The 15212-nt window shown below is 33.1% G+C and overlaps 8 protein-coding genes across 8 annotated transcripts; 4 read left to right on the top strand and 4 right to left on the bottom strand.

Moving 5' to 3' along the window:
- Nucleotides 1-711: 711 nt before the first annotated feature.
- CIN2 (GTPase-activating protein CIN2) lies at nt 712-1668 on the bottom strand (the record flags this gene model as incomplete). Its single annotated transcript, XM_003670645.1, has 2 exons — nt 712-1550; nt 1617-1668. 2 exons carry the CDS (start codon nt 1666-1668, stop codon nt 712-714), a joined length of 891 nt encoding a protein of 296 aa, XP_003670693.1.
- A 326-nt stretch (nt 1669-1994) lies between these two features.
- YAR1 (Yar1p) lies at nt 1995-2654 on the top strand (the record flags this gene model as incomplete). Its single annotated transcript, XM_003670646.1, has 1 exon — nt 1995-2654. The coding sequence occupies one exon, from the start codon at nt 1995-1997 to the stop codon at nt 2652-2654; it is 660 nt and encodes a 219-aa protein (XP_003670694.1).
- Nucleotides 2655-3118: 464 nt separating this feature from the next.
- Nucleotides 3119-4003, top strand: SUI3 (translation initiation factor eIF2 subunit beta; the record flags this gene model as incomplete). Its single annotated transcript, XM_003670647.1, has 1 exon — nt 3119-4003. The coding sequence occupies one exon, from the start codon at nt 3119-3121 to the stop codon at nt 4001-4003; it is 885 nt and encodes a 294-aa protein (XP_003670695.1).
- Nucleotides 4004-4226: 223 nt separating this feature from the next.
- ENV7 (putative serine/threonine protein kinase ENV7) lies at nt 4227-5447 on the bottom strand (the record flags this gene model as incomplete). Its single annotated transcript, XM_003670648.1, has 1 exon — nt 4227-5447. The coding sequence occupies one exon, from the start codon at nt 5445-5447 to the stop codon at nt 4227-4229; it is 1221 nt and encodes a 406-aa protein (XP_003670696.1).
- Nucleotides 5448-6005: 558 nt separating this feature from the next.
- RVB2 (RuvB family ATP-dependent DNA helicase reptin) lies at nt 6006-7448 on the top strand (the record flags this gene model as incomplete). The annotated part of the gene is made up of 1 exon (XM_003670649.1): nt 6006-7448. The coding sequence occupies one exon, from the start codon at nt 6006-6008 to the stop codon at nt 7446-7448; it is 1443 nt and encodes a 480-aa protein (XP_003670697.1).
- Nucleotides 7449-7640: 192 nt separating this feature from the next.
- Nucleotides 7641-8132, bottom strand: VMA11 (H(+)-transporting V0 sector ATPase subunit c'; the record flags this gene model as incomplete). The annotated part of the gene is made up of 1 exon (XM_003670650.1): nt 7641-8132. One exon carries the CDS (start codon nt 8130-8132, stop codon nt 7641-7643), a length of 492 nt encoding a protein of 163 aa, XP_003670698.1.
- A 266-nt stretch (nt 8133-8398) lies between these two features.
- On the top strand, nt 8399-9070 carry NSL1 (MIND complex subunit NSL1; the record flags this gene model as incomplete). The annotated part of the gene is made up of 1 exon (XM_003670651.1): nt 8399-9070. One exon carries the CDS (start codon nt 8399-8401, stop codon nt 9068-9070), a length of 672 nt encoding a protein of 223 aa, XP_003670699.1.
- Nucleotides 9071-11174: 2104 nt separating this feature from the next.
- On the bottom strand, nt 11175-12074 carry NDAI0F01380 (uncharacterized protein; the record flags this gene model as incomplete). Its single annotated transcript, XM_003670652.1, has 1 exon — nt 11175-12074. One exon carries the CDS (start codon nt 12072-12074, stop codon nt 11175-11177), a length of 900 nt encoding a protein of 299 aa, XP_003670700.1.
- Between the last annotated feature and the right edge of the window lie 3138 nt (nt 12075-15212).

Below are 15212 nucleotides of genomic sequence, written 5' to 3' on the forward strand. Positions count from 1 at the left end.
CATCCTTTTCTCCATCATTGTGTGGTAAGGCACTTGCCAAGGGAAAGGGAGAGAAACTTTATAATGAACAGAAATTGAAAAAACAGCTTTGTCTTGTTCTTCGATGGTTGTGTGTAGGAAGCAGTTTTGAAAAGATACTCGATATTGGGTTTTTTGATAAGGGAAAGGAAATGCTGAGAAATGGGTATATAAGAAAAGCTTTCTAGGAAAGTAGAAACGAAAAATAGTTTCTATAAACTGATATAAAATTTAGGATAATTTTATTTGCATTTTTATTGATGCCTCCCTTTTTCTTTTTACTGAACTTATTGAATTAACCCAGATGACGCTAAAAAAATAATACTTGGTCGAGAAGTTGTACTAGAAAGAAAAACTTAATTCCACTACATAAAACTTCCTCGGATGTACATATAGACAGTCAATGAGGACGGTTAGCATATATTTTGTTTCTTAAAGTATTTCTTCTAGATTTTTCTATGTCGGCATGCCCTTTGTAAAGTGTCACAAAAACATGATGTGTATTATAATAATAAGGACCGTTATATGAATTAGATTACATGTAACGTTAACTATACTTTATAACTCCGTCAGAGAGCCCGACGTCTTTTCCCATAAATTTCCACAAATTCAACTTGACAATAATGAGATATGTTCGGCTTTTTTCTCTGGGTAATGGTTTATGGGCGTCGCATAATGAGACAGTCTCGAAAACTAGTTCTGTGGGTTATACGATATATATTTTTTTGTTAGCGACTGTGAATCATTGCAAAAGAAGTCAAAGTCATCAAACCTGTAGCATTCATTACTTGTATAACTTCCATTCAAGTTTAAATTGGTGAAGTCTTGAATTTCCAAATATGGTTTTGATCTCTCATGGAAGATGATACCAGAGCAATTTTCTAAAATAACATTTTGGTCTTTGTTCTCTCCCTCTCTGCCAGATATTGCTGATTGGATGTATATCTTACAGTTGTTCAGTTCATGTAATCGTACTTGAATAGTATTATTTGTTCGAGTTGCTAATAAAATCACTGAGTTTTTGCAGTTTGAAATGAAAAAACTTCCATTATTGAAAGGTATGGATTGTAGATTGATAAGTGTATTATCAATATTATGGAAAGATAACGAGCCGTTAACATTCTCATCTTCTGGTATTATGTTAGATCCTGAAACAACAATGCAATTTACTAGATTTTTATATGCCTGTGTCCTTTCTACTGATAAATGAATTGATTTCCCACTCGTGTTCAGATCAACACTTGTTAATTCCCCATTATTTGTCTTTTCTTCAACCTTCGCTGTCTTCTTCCGTAACGATGAAGTTTTCTTGAATTTAAATCTTCTACTATTAGAAGATGACGTATTATTACTTATATTCTTTGAATTGATCACTTTCAATAGCGATTGAAGTTGTGAAGAATAACGTTCCATATCATATGTTGGTAAATCATTTGATATCTCATTGAATATCTTATTAAGTTCTATTGCATTCAAATATATGTCATTATAATCGAGATTTTTATCTTCGTCTTCCAATATTTCTTGCAATTCTGATTTAATCTTTCGTTAGTATATATTTTTCGTTTTTTACAAGTTAGTTTCAAAGGAGTTCATACTTTCTAATCTCGTTCTGAATGATAATAGATCATTAGAACCAGTAGTACCCATACTTGATTTGATAGTCTCTAGTAATCTAAGTGACTTTACATTATTATCTTTAAATGTAGAATAATTTGATCTTTAACTCAAATCTTTTATCACTAGAAACGGGTTCATGTTGAAGTTTTCGATGGTTTCTCTCTCTCTCTCTCTCTCTCTCTCTCTCTCTCTCTCTCTCTCTTCTAAAAAAAAAAAAAAAAAAAAAGTAAGGAATTTCAAAATTAAATGATTAAGAACAGTTGAGATGACATGAGATGTGGCTGCAGGCTTAAGAACAGCACTCTTGAGATATTGAAAGCCAAACCAACGCAAAGGGAAACAGAAAAAAGACTGCAATGTCCACTCTTCATACAGAACCATTAGAACAAGAAGATCAAGATGCCATTATTCTTGATGCTAGATCTGGAGATCTAGAATCATTGAAGGACATATTTACAACGTTAATTCATCCAAAATTACTACTTACGATTAAGGATTCCGAGACAAAATCCACACCTCTACATATGGCAGCAGGTAATGGACATGTCGAGGTGATTAAATATCTTCTATCATTAATTGAAGGTAAGGAGAATCAAACTAAATACATAAATCAAGTTAATGATACAGGCAATACGGCTTTACATTGGGCTGCATTAAATGGAAAACTAGATGTTGTAGAACTTATTTGTGAAGAATATGATGCGGATCCGTTTATTAGAAACCAATTTGGTCATGATGCTATTTTTGAAGCTGAAAATAACGGCAAAGAAGATGTGGAAACCTACTTCTTGAAGAAATACGATGTCGAGCCTGAAAATGATGATGAAGACGATAATGGTGAAGAAAGTACAGAGGATAATAATACAGAAGAAGGAGAATCATTCCATGTGGAAACCAAAGAAGGACATGAGATTGAACAAGTGACAAAGGAAGCCACTGAAGCTCTCAGGGAACGCACTGAAAAACTAGCATCGAATAAAACGTCATCAACATATTTCCACCGTTATATATTTTAATCAAAAACACGGATATATATATGTAATCCGCTAATAATATACTTTAAACACATTTACAATTATATAAAAGTTACTGTCGTTAAAAATTGACTTGAATTTTTTGTCTTTTTGAGACACAAAAAAACGACGCACTAAACACCCAAGCAAAACCAGGGTTTTTCTTTAGATATAAGGGTTACTACACTTTAACCTGGTTTTAGGTTATAACTTTACACGAAAACCCTCCCACTGAAAAACTGAAAAAAAAAAATTTGCCAAACATTACTACTGAATGAACATGAAATAGCCAAAATTAGAGACAATAAGGTAATGAAGAACAAGAAGAACAAGAAGGAAGGTGAGTGACAAGAAAGTAATAGTACTAGTAGTCATCTAAGTATAAAAGCTATTATATTAAAGAGATAGCCTACACAACGAACGAGCGAGGCAAAAGAGACATTTCCCTTATAGTATAACTACGCAATATGTCCAGTGAACTAGCCTCTGATTTAGGATTTGATCCAACATTAAAGAAGAAGAAGAAGTCTAAGAAGGTTGCACCAGAAAGCTTCGACACTGTTGACGCTTCTTTAACTAAAGAATCTACACCAACATCATCTACCAACCCTGATGATGCTCTCTTTGCTGGGCTGAAGAGAAAGAAGAAGAAGTCTAAGGATGTTGCTACTGAAACGAGCACCAATAACACATCAGTAGATGACCTTTCAGACGTCCTTGGTGATTTAACTTTAAAGAAGAAGAAAAAGAAGAGTAAGGAAGCCACAACCGATGATTTCGAAAAAGAATTAGCTAAAGCTGGTGTTTCTACTAGTAAAGACGGTACACCATTAAGTGAAGGTAATAGTGAATCAGAAACACTTCAAAAGGAAGTTGGGTTACCCTATCCTCAACTTTTATCTAGATTTTTTGATATTTTAAGAACTAATAACCCAGAATTAGCAGGTGATAGATCAGGTCCTAAATTTAGAATTCCTCCACCTGTATGTTTGCGTGATGGTAAGAAAACTATTTTTGCTAATATTCAAGACATTAGTGAAAAATTACAAAGATCTCCTGACCATTTGATTCAATATTTATTTGCTGAATTAGGTACTTCTGGTTCCGTTGATGGTCAAAAAAGATTGGTCATTAAGGGTAAGTTCCAATCTAAACAAATGGAAAACGTTTTAAGAAGATATATTCTAGAATATGTGACTTGTAAGACTTGTAAGAGTATCAACACTGATTTGAAAAAGGAACAATCTAATAGATTATTCTTCATGGTTTGTAAGAGTTGTGGTTCTACAAGATCTGTTTCCTCTATTAAGACAGGTTTCCAAGCTACAGTTGGGAAAAGAAGAAAGATGTAAGATACCTAAGATAACGTATAATAATAAACTTCAGAAAATAATATAAGAATATAGCAAAAAAACAAATAAATGCACCAAGCCTTTTTGCAACGAAAAAATTGTACATAGTTAATAATTATAACTGTTCCATGTTGTATATAAAAAAATTTAATCTACTTTGAAAAAACATTACGATTTGGCCCTTATGGAATATATATTTATAGTGACATTCTCAGATGCCATGTCATACTGTGCTTTGTAATGCTTGTAAATCATTCAATAATTGATTGATCGTTGGTCTCTTGGTAGGGTCAACTTGAAGACATTGCTTTATTGTATCGATTAATTCCCTTGAAGCATGTCTTTCCATTCCTTCAGGAAATGTAAAGTTAGCACTAAGAATTAACATTCTGATTGATTTTCCAGTAAGCTGTACTTCCCTTTCAAATGGAGAAACACCAAGTATGATTGTATATATTGTGCAACCGAGGGACCAAATGTCTACTTTTTCATCAATTTTAGAACCCATTTTCAAGTCAAGTAACTCTGGGGACATAAACGGCACGGAACAACATGAATCTATCCACTCTTTAAAATCTAATATTTGTTTCCCCGTCTTCAAATGAATGTTTGACTTAGAAGTTGAAGATAAATCTGATATCACTTGACTGCCGTCTGATGAAAATAAAATATTCGAAGGTTTAATATTCCGATGTGCATATGAAATAGAATTACCTGTAAAGATTTTTGTCACATCGCGATTATTGCTAGTGTTTGATAACAATTGATCCGATTCATTAGTTGGGGAGATACCTTCTTCATCATCGTTATAATCATTAAATACTTCTGTACTCGGAAGAGATAGAGTTATTGACATTGTTTCATTTGTAGGTTCCGTGGTTGGTATATCTCTTGAATTTGGATCATTTAGATACAATAAACCCTTGGCAATACCGATCGTGATTCTAATAATTTCAGCTTCAGAGAATGAGGTCCCGTTCAAAATATGTCTATTTATTGCATCCTGTAAGGAACCCATTGGATAAAATGGCAATAAGATGTGACACGTCTTGGATCCATCTAAATTTTGAACCAATTCAGAATCTAAGCAACTCATGATAAACTTGTTTTTGAATTTTTTATAATTCTCAATTTCTCTCATTGCATATGAAACGCTTTCTATATCACCAAAGGGGCAATGTATTCGTTTGATTACAAATATTTTATTTTTATCGTTAGTGGTGTCTTCAGAAACTAATGCACCTGAAATTGGTGGCGGACCTCCATCGAGAGCAGTTACCAAGTAAATGAAAGACAATGGACTTTCTTTCAATAGTTTTTCAATCTTATAATGTCTTGTCCTAACTACTATAATTGAATTTAACCTATTCCCGTAGCCACAACAACAAGAACAACAACTTGCTTTGCAAATGTTATAGCATTTATCAAAGAGTGACTGAAGCATTGTTGACTTGTTCACTATCCCCTAGAATAGTTGATCTGATAACTTCTGGTATAAAATACAGGCTATTGTTCCAAATTGGTTTGCTCAATTCAATTAATATATTAGAGCAAAGTATTAGCATTCTCAATATGGTTTAAAAACTCTACCTATAGCAAAGAACACATCGCTATTATAGATTGATTTGGTACATTAGAATTAGTTTCAAAACAATAAAAGGTGATCCTCTATGCCTCCAATGTATTTCTCCGTTGCTGTTCCCATCATGTGACCAGTGAAAATTTTGGGGAAAAAAAAATTTGAAATTTTGAAATTTTGAAGAAGACATTTATAGATTAAATAGATAGATAGATAGATAGATAGATAGATAGATGATTTATAGAATTAACGAGTGGAAGACGCATCTTAACACAGGAACTTTTGTTTCAGGGTACAGTTCCATTTGTAAATTCAGAAAAAGGCTTAAACAATTGATACACACACACACACACACACACACACACACACACACACACACACACACACACACACACACACACACGTAAAGTTAATTACGAAACCATGTCAATCCAAACAAGTGATCCAAACGAACCAACTGATTCCTTAAAATCACTCTCATTAATAGCATCCCATTCTCATATCACCGGTTTAGGTCTTGATGAACATTTACAACCACGTCCCACCTCCGAGGGAATGGTGGGCCAATTACAAGCACGTCGTGCCGCTGGTATAATATTGAAGATGGTTCAAAATGGTACTATTGCAGGAAGAGCTGTCCTAGTTGCAGGACCTCCTTCCACTGGTAAGACTGCTTTGGCTATGGGTCTTTCACAATCTTTAGGGAAAGATGTGCCATTCACTGCGTTGGCTGGGTCCGAAATTTTCAGTTTAGAGTTGAGTAAGACTGAAGCTTTGACTCAAGCTTTGAGGAAATCCATTGGAATCAAGATTACTGAGGAGACGGAATTGATCGAGGGGGAGGTTGTCGAGATTCAAATTGATAGATCAATTACCGGAGGTCATAAACAGGGGAAATTGACCATTAAGACTACTGACATGGAAACTATATATGAACTTGGGAATAAGATGATTGATGGATTAACTAAGGAAAAAGTTCTTGCTGGGGATGTTATTTCCATTGATAAGGCTAGTGGTAAGATTACTAAATTGGGTAGATCATTTGCCAGATCAAGAGATTATGATGCAATGGGTGCAGACACAAGATTTGTTCAATGTCCAGAAGGTGAATTACAAAAAAGGAAGACTGTCGTACATACTGTTTCATTACATGAAATTGATGTAATCAACTCAAGAACACAAGGGTTCCTTGCCTTATTTACAGGTGATACTGGTGAAATTGGTTCTGAAGTAAGAGATCAAATTAATACTAAAGTTGCTGAATGGAAAGAAGAAGGTAAAGCAGAAATTGTTCCAGGTGTCCTATTCATTGATGAAGTTCATATGTTAGATATTGAATGTTTTTCATTTATTAATAGAGCTTTAGAAGATGAATTTGCTCCAATTATTATAATGGCCACTAATAGAGGTATTTCACAAACTAGAGGAACTACATATAAATCTCCACATGGGTTACCGTTAGATTTATTAGATAGATCGATCATCATTACTACGAACCAATATAATGAACAAGAAATTAAAACAATATTATCAATTAGAGCTCAAGAAGAAGAGGTGGAAATAACACCAGAAGGTCTTGATTTATTGACAAAGACAGGTGTGGAAACAAGTTTACGTTATAGTAGTAACTTAATTTCAGTGTCTCAACAAATTGCCTTAAAAAGGAAAAGTAACGTTGTAGATATTGTCGATATCAAAAAGGCATATCTATTATTCTTAGACAGTAAAAGATCAGTGAAATTTGTTCAAGAAAATGAAAGTCAATATATCGATGATCAAGGTAGAGTTCAAATTTCAACAAATGGACCAGCCCTTGTGACTACAGGGGCTCCAGTCGATGATAGTGCTATGGATACAACTGAATAATTCTGTAAAAAGATCACCTAATTTAAAAAAAATAATATAATAATAAGCAAGAGAATTATTATATAAAGAAAAAATAAATAGACCATTTTGCTAAACAAATTTTAAGCACCTTTACATTTTTTTAAACTACATGTATATTAGCGTATGTATATATATTGCGTTAGATAATCACAAACCAAAGAGATATGTACTTTATTCAGAACCTTTAGTATTCAAAATCAATGCAATAATCATCCCATATAAACCTAAAACTTCAGAGAAAATAAGTATTAAAACAATCCCGACAAATAATCTAGGTTGATGCATAAATTTCCTTACACCAACGTCACCAACAATTCCAATAGCATACCCACTACTCAAACAAGCAAATCCAACACAAAGACCACAACTTAAATGCATAAATCCATTAAATAAAGTATAATCTTGAGTTGGTGAAATATTCCCAGCAATCAAAACGGCCACAACTAGACCATAAATGGCCAAGATACCACTCATGACGACGGGAATCAAAGATTTCATTATCAATTCTGGTTTAAATGTACCAATACCGGAAATACCGATACCTGATTTGGCCGTACCAATGGCGGCACCCACGTTAGATAGAATCATGGCTGCTGCACAGCCGGCAAAGCCAAAAAATGGGGCATATAATGGTGCGTATTGGTTCACTTCTGTTGATGACATAGTAAAAATAGAATTCCAATGTATATGAATATGAGCGTTTGGTCTTCTTTTCTAGTGCCTTATCCTTGCGTTTTCCCTGTTTATGTCCATCAAGGCTGTTTTCAAATTTAAAGTGTATAATGCTGCTGCATCGTTCATTTTTCAAATTTTTTAAAGGTGAAAGAGCGACAAGAGCACTTATTGGTATTTAAAAAAAAAATTGATGGCAAAATAAACAAAAGTAACGAGAAGGAATGATCAAACGTAGCAAAAAAAGAGAGTGAAGCATGTCGTTTGCCTATCCTGATAGATTAGATATTACTGTAGCCCAATTGAAAGGCATCTATGAACAATTACAAGAGGTATTTAATGATCGACTAGACCTTGTATTACCTGAGGAACAATTTGAACCAAATGATCCCATGAGAAGAGAAGTACAAGTCAATGTACAAAATTTCGTAAATGATGTTATGGATATGGCTATCAAGTCTTTACGTGTAATTGATGTTGATGATGGAGTTGAAGAGGAAGATACTATGGGTATTAAGGAATTGTTGAAAGAATCAGAGAAGAAGAATGTTGAACCATTTGATTTAGAACTTAATGAAAAAGTGAGACAAGCTTACCAAGAATGGGAAGATCAAACTGTTAAAGTTGCTCAGCTGAGAGAGAATGGTCCCCGAAAAGTCAATGAACTTTATATGTCTGAAGCATCGACATACCTGAATAAATTAGATTCAAGAATTGATGACTTGTCAAAAGAAATCACACTTGATGACAAAACCCCTCAATATAAGGATGACGACGAAGATTATAAAACTATAAGGAACATACATGAAGCAACTTCGACTTATCATGAAAGTTTACAAAATCTCTATGATACTGAACAAAGAATACCAGAAATTAGATCCAATATTGACAAATTGAAACATTTAGTGGCATATTTGGAGAAGGATTGATCCTTTTGTGTTCTGCTTCCAAACTACGCGTTGTTTTCATCACGTTCTCTGAAAATACTATATCTCGTAGATATAGATGTTAGCCTATTCAGGACGATGTATTGAATTCTTATGGATTTTCAACTAAGGAATGAAGGATTAGATGCCTAAGTCACGTAGGTGCTTCGATCAGTAAAAATTGTAACGCGAAACGTCTGTATTATCTTCAGTAGTACATACAAATATCTGTAACATTATTATCATTAATATTCGTGTGCTATCTAATTAAATTTTGAAAGGGAAAAGAAAAAAAACAATGCACGGCACATTTTTTGTTATGTTTTAAATGTTATGGCATATTTCTTCTTCAAGCGGTTAAAGCTGATCCGAAGTCGACCACGAATGTATACCGTAACTTTTAAATTAGTATAAACGGAAGGATATATAATAAAAGAAATTATTTAATATGTAATATATAAAAGTTGTGTTCTATAATCGATACTACATATCAGCAATCAGATTGACCGCGTCTACAATCATATGCGTCGAAGTCGAATTCCGAAATATTTTTGCCTAAGAAACTATGAAACTTCATATCTGTTATCGAATAAAAGAGGAAAAAGTTGAAATAGATTGGACTGAGTATCTTGCATCTTGTTTTTAAAAATGTATTAACAGAGGGGTGTGGGGATAATGCAAAGTCCATTTTTCAAGATAGTGATAATGATAATATATAACCATAATTTACTGAATACAAATAAAAAACGAAATAAGATGTGAAAAGATCAAGGATTTTAACATCCTTAATTATCATTCTTTTTCTGATACTGATGATAATAAACCCTCTTCTGCGGAATCTGACATATTTTCGATATCATGTAACTTATAGAATTCTTTATGTGGATGAATAATAAAGGATTGATTAAACATCCAATAATCACCATAAAAGAGAAAATGTTTAAATGAACGAAAGCCACAAACATCCAAAGCTTGTAGTCCTTCTTGAATGTTTCCTCGTTTAACATCGTAATCAAAGTTAAAACGATACCGAATATACTTAAAAGAAAAACAATAGCTGATATAATAATAGCAAACAATTGTGTTTTGAAATAACGCTTCGGGTTTGCCTTAGCTTTCTTGCATCGTTTACAACCTTCTTTAGTACATCTCTTGGGGAAAATGTCGCCAGTGACCACACCAACAATCAATGAAATAAATAAAATGCATAATCCTACGACTTGAGAATTATGGAAAGCATATTTTTCATTTCACTGCTGTCACCCCTTTCTAAATAGACTACTTTCAAAATTCTAACGATCCAGTAATAATAAATATATGACATGAACAGCTTACCAGCTGTAGTTCCTTCATCTTTTTCCTTATCAGAAGATGGCTTTTATCTTCTTTAATTTCCATTATGTTGCTTAGTTTTAGTTTACTTTAGTTTTATTTAGTGCAATACTAATCCGCTTGTACTTGTTATTAAAAAGCGAAAGTATTAAATTATTATTCATTGATATTTAGTTGTTTGTTCTTTGAATCTTCTCGTTGCAGCTTTTTGTTTCCTCCTTCGTCTTCTCGAAGTGTTCCCTTCGAAGCCGTACGTAGCTAGTTAGTTTGTTCCTTTAGTCGCGCTGCGCAGTCATATGGACGTGGCTCTCTGTAAATGTTGTCACAATTCTATAGAAAAGTGATGTTTAAAGGGATTACAATAATATATACATATTAGATTAGTGAATATAACTAATAGGAACTTCTGCCTTTCTTGGAGGTGGGGGGTTAATCTTCTTCTGTCTTGAGATTTAACTTCATGTACTTTCGATGCGATAGGCATGGGCAATTCGAGATATCTCTGTGTCATATATTTCTTATGAAGCATTCTATGGCTTAGACATGTCGTATGATAATAAATTAATAATATATTCTAGTCTGTAGTAGTTTTTAAGGAAGATCTTCTAGAAATGTGATTTATTCTAAAGTTAGAAGCAAATACTTTGAAGATTAAAAAGAAATTATACATATATAGCGAGAGGAAATGGGGGAAAAAACCAGATAAAAACACAATGATGGAATGTATGCACAAATTTTGATTATTTTTTATATTTTCTTTATCTTTTGAAATGCTTTAACGGTTGACAACAACAGATGGTACTACCACAACCACTACTACAACTGCTACAATTAAGGCACAAATAATATAGCACCTTATTTTATTTTTTCTAGCTGTTCTTGCACTTTTCACTGCTTTAGTTGTATGACCAATCCCTTGTTCTACATCTTCTTGAGCTGCTTCAACATTTTGATCTATAGTCTCTATAACTTCTTGTTGTTCCAGAACTAATTGTTCCATGTCATTAAATAATTGATTCAATTCAGCCATTGATTTTTCCAATTTTAATAATTCTTGATGTCTTGTTTGAACTTCATCTAATGCAGTCTTTGCTTCTCCACGTCTATTTGCATTCAAAAGAGCTTGAGAAAAGATTTGTTGACCCCCAACATCATTTATCGCATTTTCCACTTCTTCCGCCGTTGCGTCTGGTTGAACAATTTTATATTGTCTCATTGCTTGTTGTTTATTTTCATCTTTATAATTAGAGTCTATAATTCTATAATCTTGAATTAATTTTAAGAATTTTTGTCTTGAATTTTCAGCTTGAGTTTGTTTATTTATATCATTTAATCCTAATCTTTGACTGTTTTTAATTTCATCTTTTAATTGATATTGTAAATCAGATGCTTGAGAGACTAAATTATCTAATTCATTTCTCATATTTATAGAATTATCCCCATTGACTTCTATTAAAAGATTATTATGGTAACGATCAATTTGGTTTATTAATGATTCGTATGTATTTAATTTTTGATTGATATGGTTTATCGTGTTCATAAATGTGATGAAATCTGAAGAAGAAGAATGATCCTGGGTATTACTACTAGTTATATTGTTGTTATTGTTCATTTCGAAACTTTCTTCATCATAAGGATTAGAATCATCTCTGAATGGATCATTATTATAGCTCATGTTTTTTTGTGTATTTTATTATCGAATGGGATTTTGTGTGTCTTGGTATTGGCTGTTGCTTGTGATCCGATATATATTTTTTGAGGTTACTAAAGTACTACTTTCTCGATACTCTTTTTTATGGTTCTGGGTATTATTACAATAATCCTTGATAATCTAACTCACAAAAAGAAAACAAAATTGGTTTCTTAATTTATACTTATATGAAGCTGTCAAGATCAAGACGACTTCACGACTTCACGACTTCACTTCATTCACTGGGACTGTTTCACTTTATAGATCTAAATACATGATTTTTCAAGAAGAAATTGACAAATGCTGGTTATTTTGTGCAACTTACTGAGAAACGGCCGCAGGACGGAGAATGTTCCACAAAACGAAACGAAAAAGAGACAGACAGACAGAGTTTTTGTGCGGCGGTGATCGATCGAACAATTATTTTCCGTTTTGAAAAGAAAGGAAAAAGGCGACTGACGCGTCAAAAATAGAAAACAAACGCGTCAAAATAGAAAACAGCAATTGTTGACACGTCTCCAATATGACCTTACGGACGTACATTACGTTATGCATAACGTAATGTGAGTTATGTAACCCATACAGGATTCCTGGTTGTCTCGGTCTCGTCTGAGTGCGACGTCTTTGTCAGTTGTCTAACTTGCATGTACGTAGTATAGGAATCGGAACAAGATTCACCCAGGGAAGTAATATCTCCTTCTCAAGTCTATAAACCTAGGTATAGTTTAGAGCAACTAAATAAACCTTCACCTCATACTTTGAAATAATTCCAGCAAAGTCTTCATCATTTGGAAACACAAGGGGGTCCATATGGTTATCTTATCTTAGCTCATCTACCTAAATAGAATATAGAATATAGAGCATATATGAAGATTGTGCTAAAAAAATAAGATTGCACAACAGACCAAAAATCTCCTTCTCTTAAGCATGTAACATATAAACATATGAATTACTTCAATTAGAGTAATTTTTTATGACGCTGTATCTTCCCAGTTGATAAATCATGACTGTTAAATCTTCTTTGAAATTCGTTATATAATGTGCAAGGGTTGGGTGGAAGATAGAAAATCCTGTGATCCCTGGCGTATGGAATATATTATCGTTATAGTTAAATTATATTGGAAAAAATGGTTCCAAGAAGTGAAAAAATTTATTTTAGTGTTTCAATATCAATGCGAAGAAAAAACAGAAACCATAAATGGCATCGCATGTAGTTTTTTATTTCAGGTACTTTATCCTCCTATTACAAAGGCTAAGAAATAGATAGATAAATATATATATACAACAAAGACGTTACCATGGGACTTACAAACACGAATAGCAAATCATCAGAGGCAGCAACCGGTACAAATCTTAACAAAACGGAGGTATCAAATCCTGAAGAACGTTCTGGTGTTGTTGCAACAACTGGACACAAACTCTGTGGGTTCCTTATAATCACTATCACAATGGGCTTTTATCAATGGATACTGATTCATTTTTTATTAGGAGAGGGATGTCACCCAAATCTGATACAAACCGTCATGATGATTATTACAGCAATAACCTATATCGTTAGAGGACTGATTTGTTTCATAGCTATATTTAATACCAAAATGCAGTGGGAAGAATTTGTGACTTTATCGATTCCTTATTGGGCAATGGGGTTTCTGTCCCTTATAGTGGGGACTACTTTTATGCTTATTCAGGAGCAGGGTTATCCCAATAAGAAAAAATAAGTCAGGATTACTGACAAACATTAACTTTGTAATCTGGATCTCTCCGCTATATATTCTATCTTAATACAAAATACAAACACCAAAATTATAAAAATGTAAGTTGTAATTTACTTTTCTTTGTTAGTTAATAGTAATCTATTAGCCAGGTGCATGTACAGCAGGTGCGGTACGTATTTTATATAATAAGCAAAAACCTTTAAAACAAATAAACCAACATCATCAGAAATTGACCATCATTTGTTTGCCACTCTTGACCTGTTTCTTCCTTCCACATTTCTTTAGGTAGCCTGTAACTATTTGAAGAGGTCAAAAGCATTCATTCCTCTTATCTTTTTTAAAGGGAAACTCCGGCGACTTACAATTTAACGGCGCGTTTTTAGGGGAAACTGCGACACATTCGAAACAACTACTCGGGAATATTTATGTGGTTTTTTGGTGTCATTCTTTTGTGAGCATCGATTGTCAGTAATCACACACAAAAGATTAATATAAAAATAAAATTGAGCTACCAACATGAAGTTACCTTTCTTCTCTTCTCAAATTAGAGGAAAATAAACAATACATATTTTGAACAGCATTTTTCTTCTTCACAAATTAAGGGAAAATAAACCAACACATTGTCTTTAAAAAATTATTTTCTGGGATTAATTTTTATTGAAATGACCACTACATCACCAACCATTGAAGTACGAAAGTTGAATTTTGAAAAAGAGCATACTACTCTGGAACAAGAAATTGGGAGTTCGCAAGAAGGGAGGGAAAAGGCTAAAAAAAGGCATGGTTTGAGAATTACGATTTTCGTTTGCAGAAAATAATTACTCTAGACGACAGAGAACAGGACATAGGGAGAAGAAAGCAAACTTTAAAGAAAAACCCACGTTTCGTGATGTTTCTCATTTCAATTTTGGCCATACTCTTAAGTAGCTTTGCTTTCTACTGGGCTGTAATTCTGAAGAAGAACCACGGCCCTGGCTACAGAGCATGTATATCACTGGTCATGGCAAGTTTTGCAGGGATTCTTAGTGTCCTAGATTTTATCTTTTTCCTTCTAGGTTTAAAACAGACTCTGTACACTTTTTCCCACCTAAAAACAAGCACAATCGCTTTTGGTATATGTGGTTTCATATCTTTGTGTTTTTCTGGATTCAAACAGTTTGAAGAAGTATTTATGGCAATATTGAAGAAATTTGGCTTAGAATAAAAAATAATAAGTAAAATCTGACTAATTAGTGTTACAGTAATCAATAATTCAATTTTTATTTGTCATATTTTCTGTTAGATGTAATTTACTTCTTATATGGATTGATCTATAGATACCTTCAGGTGTATTATATACTTTACTTACTATTTATATGATAAAAGTACAAAGGATAGTAAGATGAAAAATATAAGGTTCTAGAATTCG

This window comes from Naumovozyma dairenensis, chromosome 6 (assembly GCF_000227115.2).
Source record: "Naumovozyma dairenensis CBS 421 chromosome 6, complete genome".
NCBI classification, from domain to species: Eukaryota; Fungi; Ascomycota; class Saccharomycetes; order Saccharomycetales; family Saccharomycetaceae; genus Naumovozyma; species Naumovozyma dairenensis.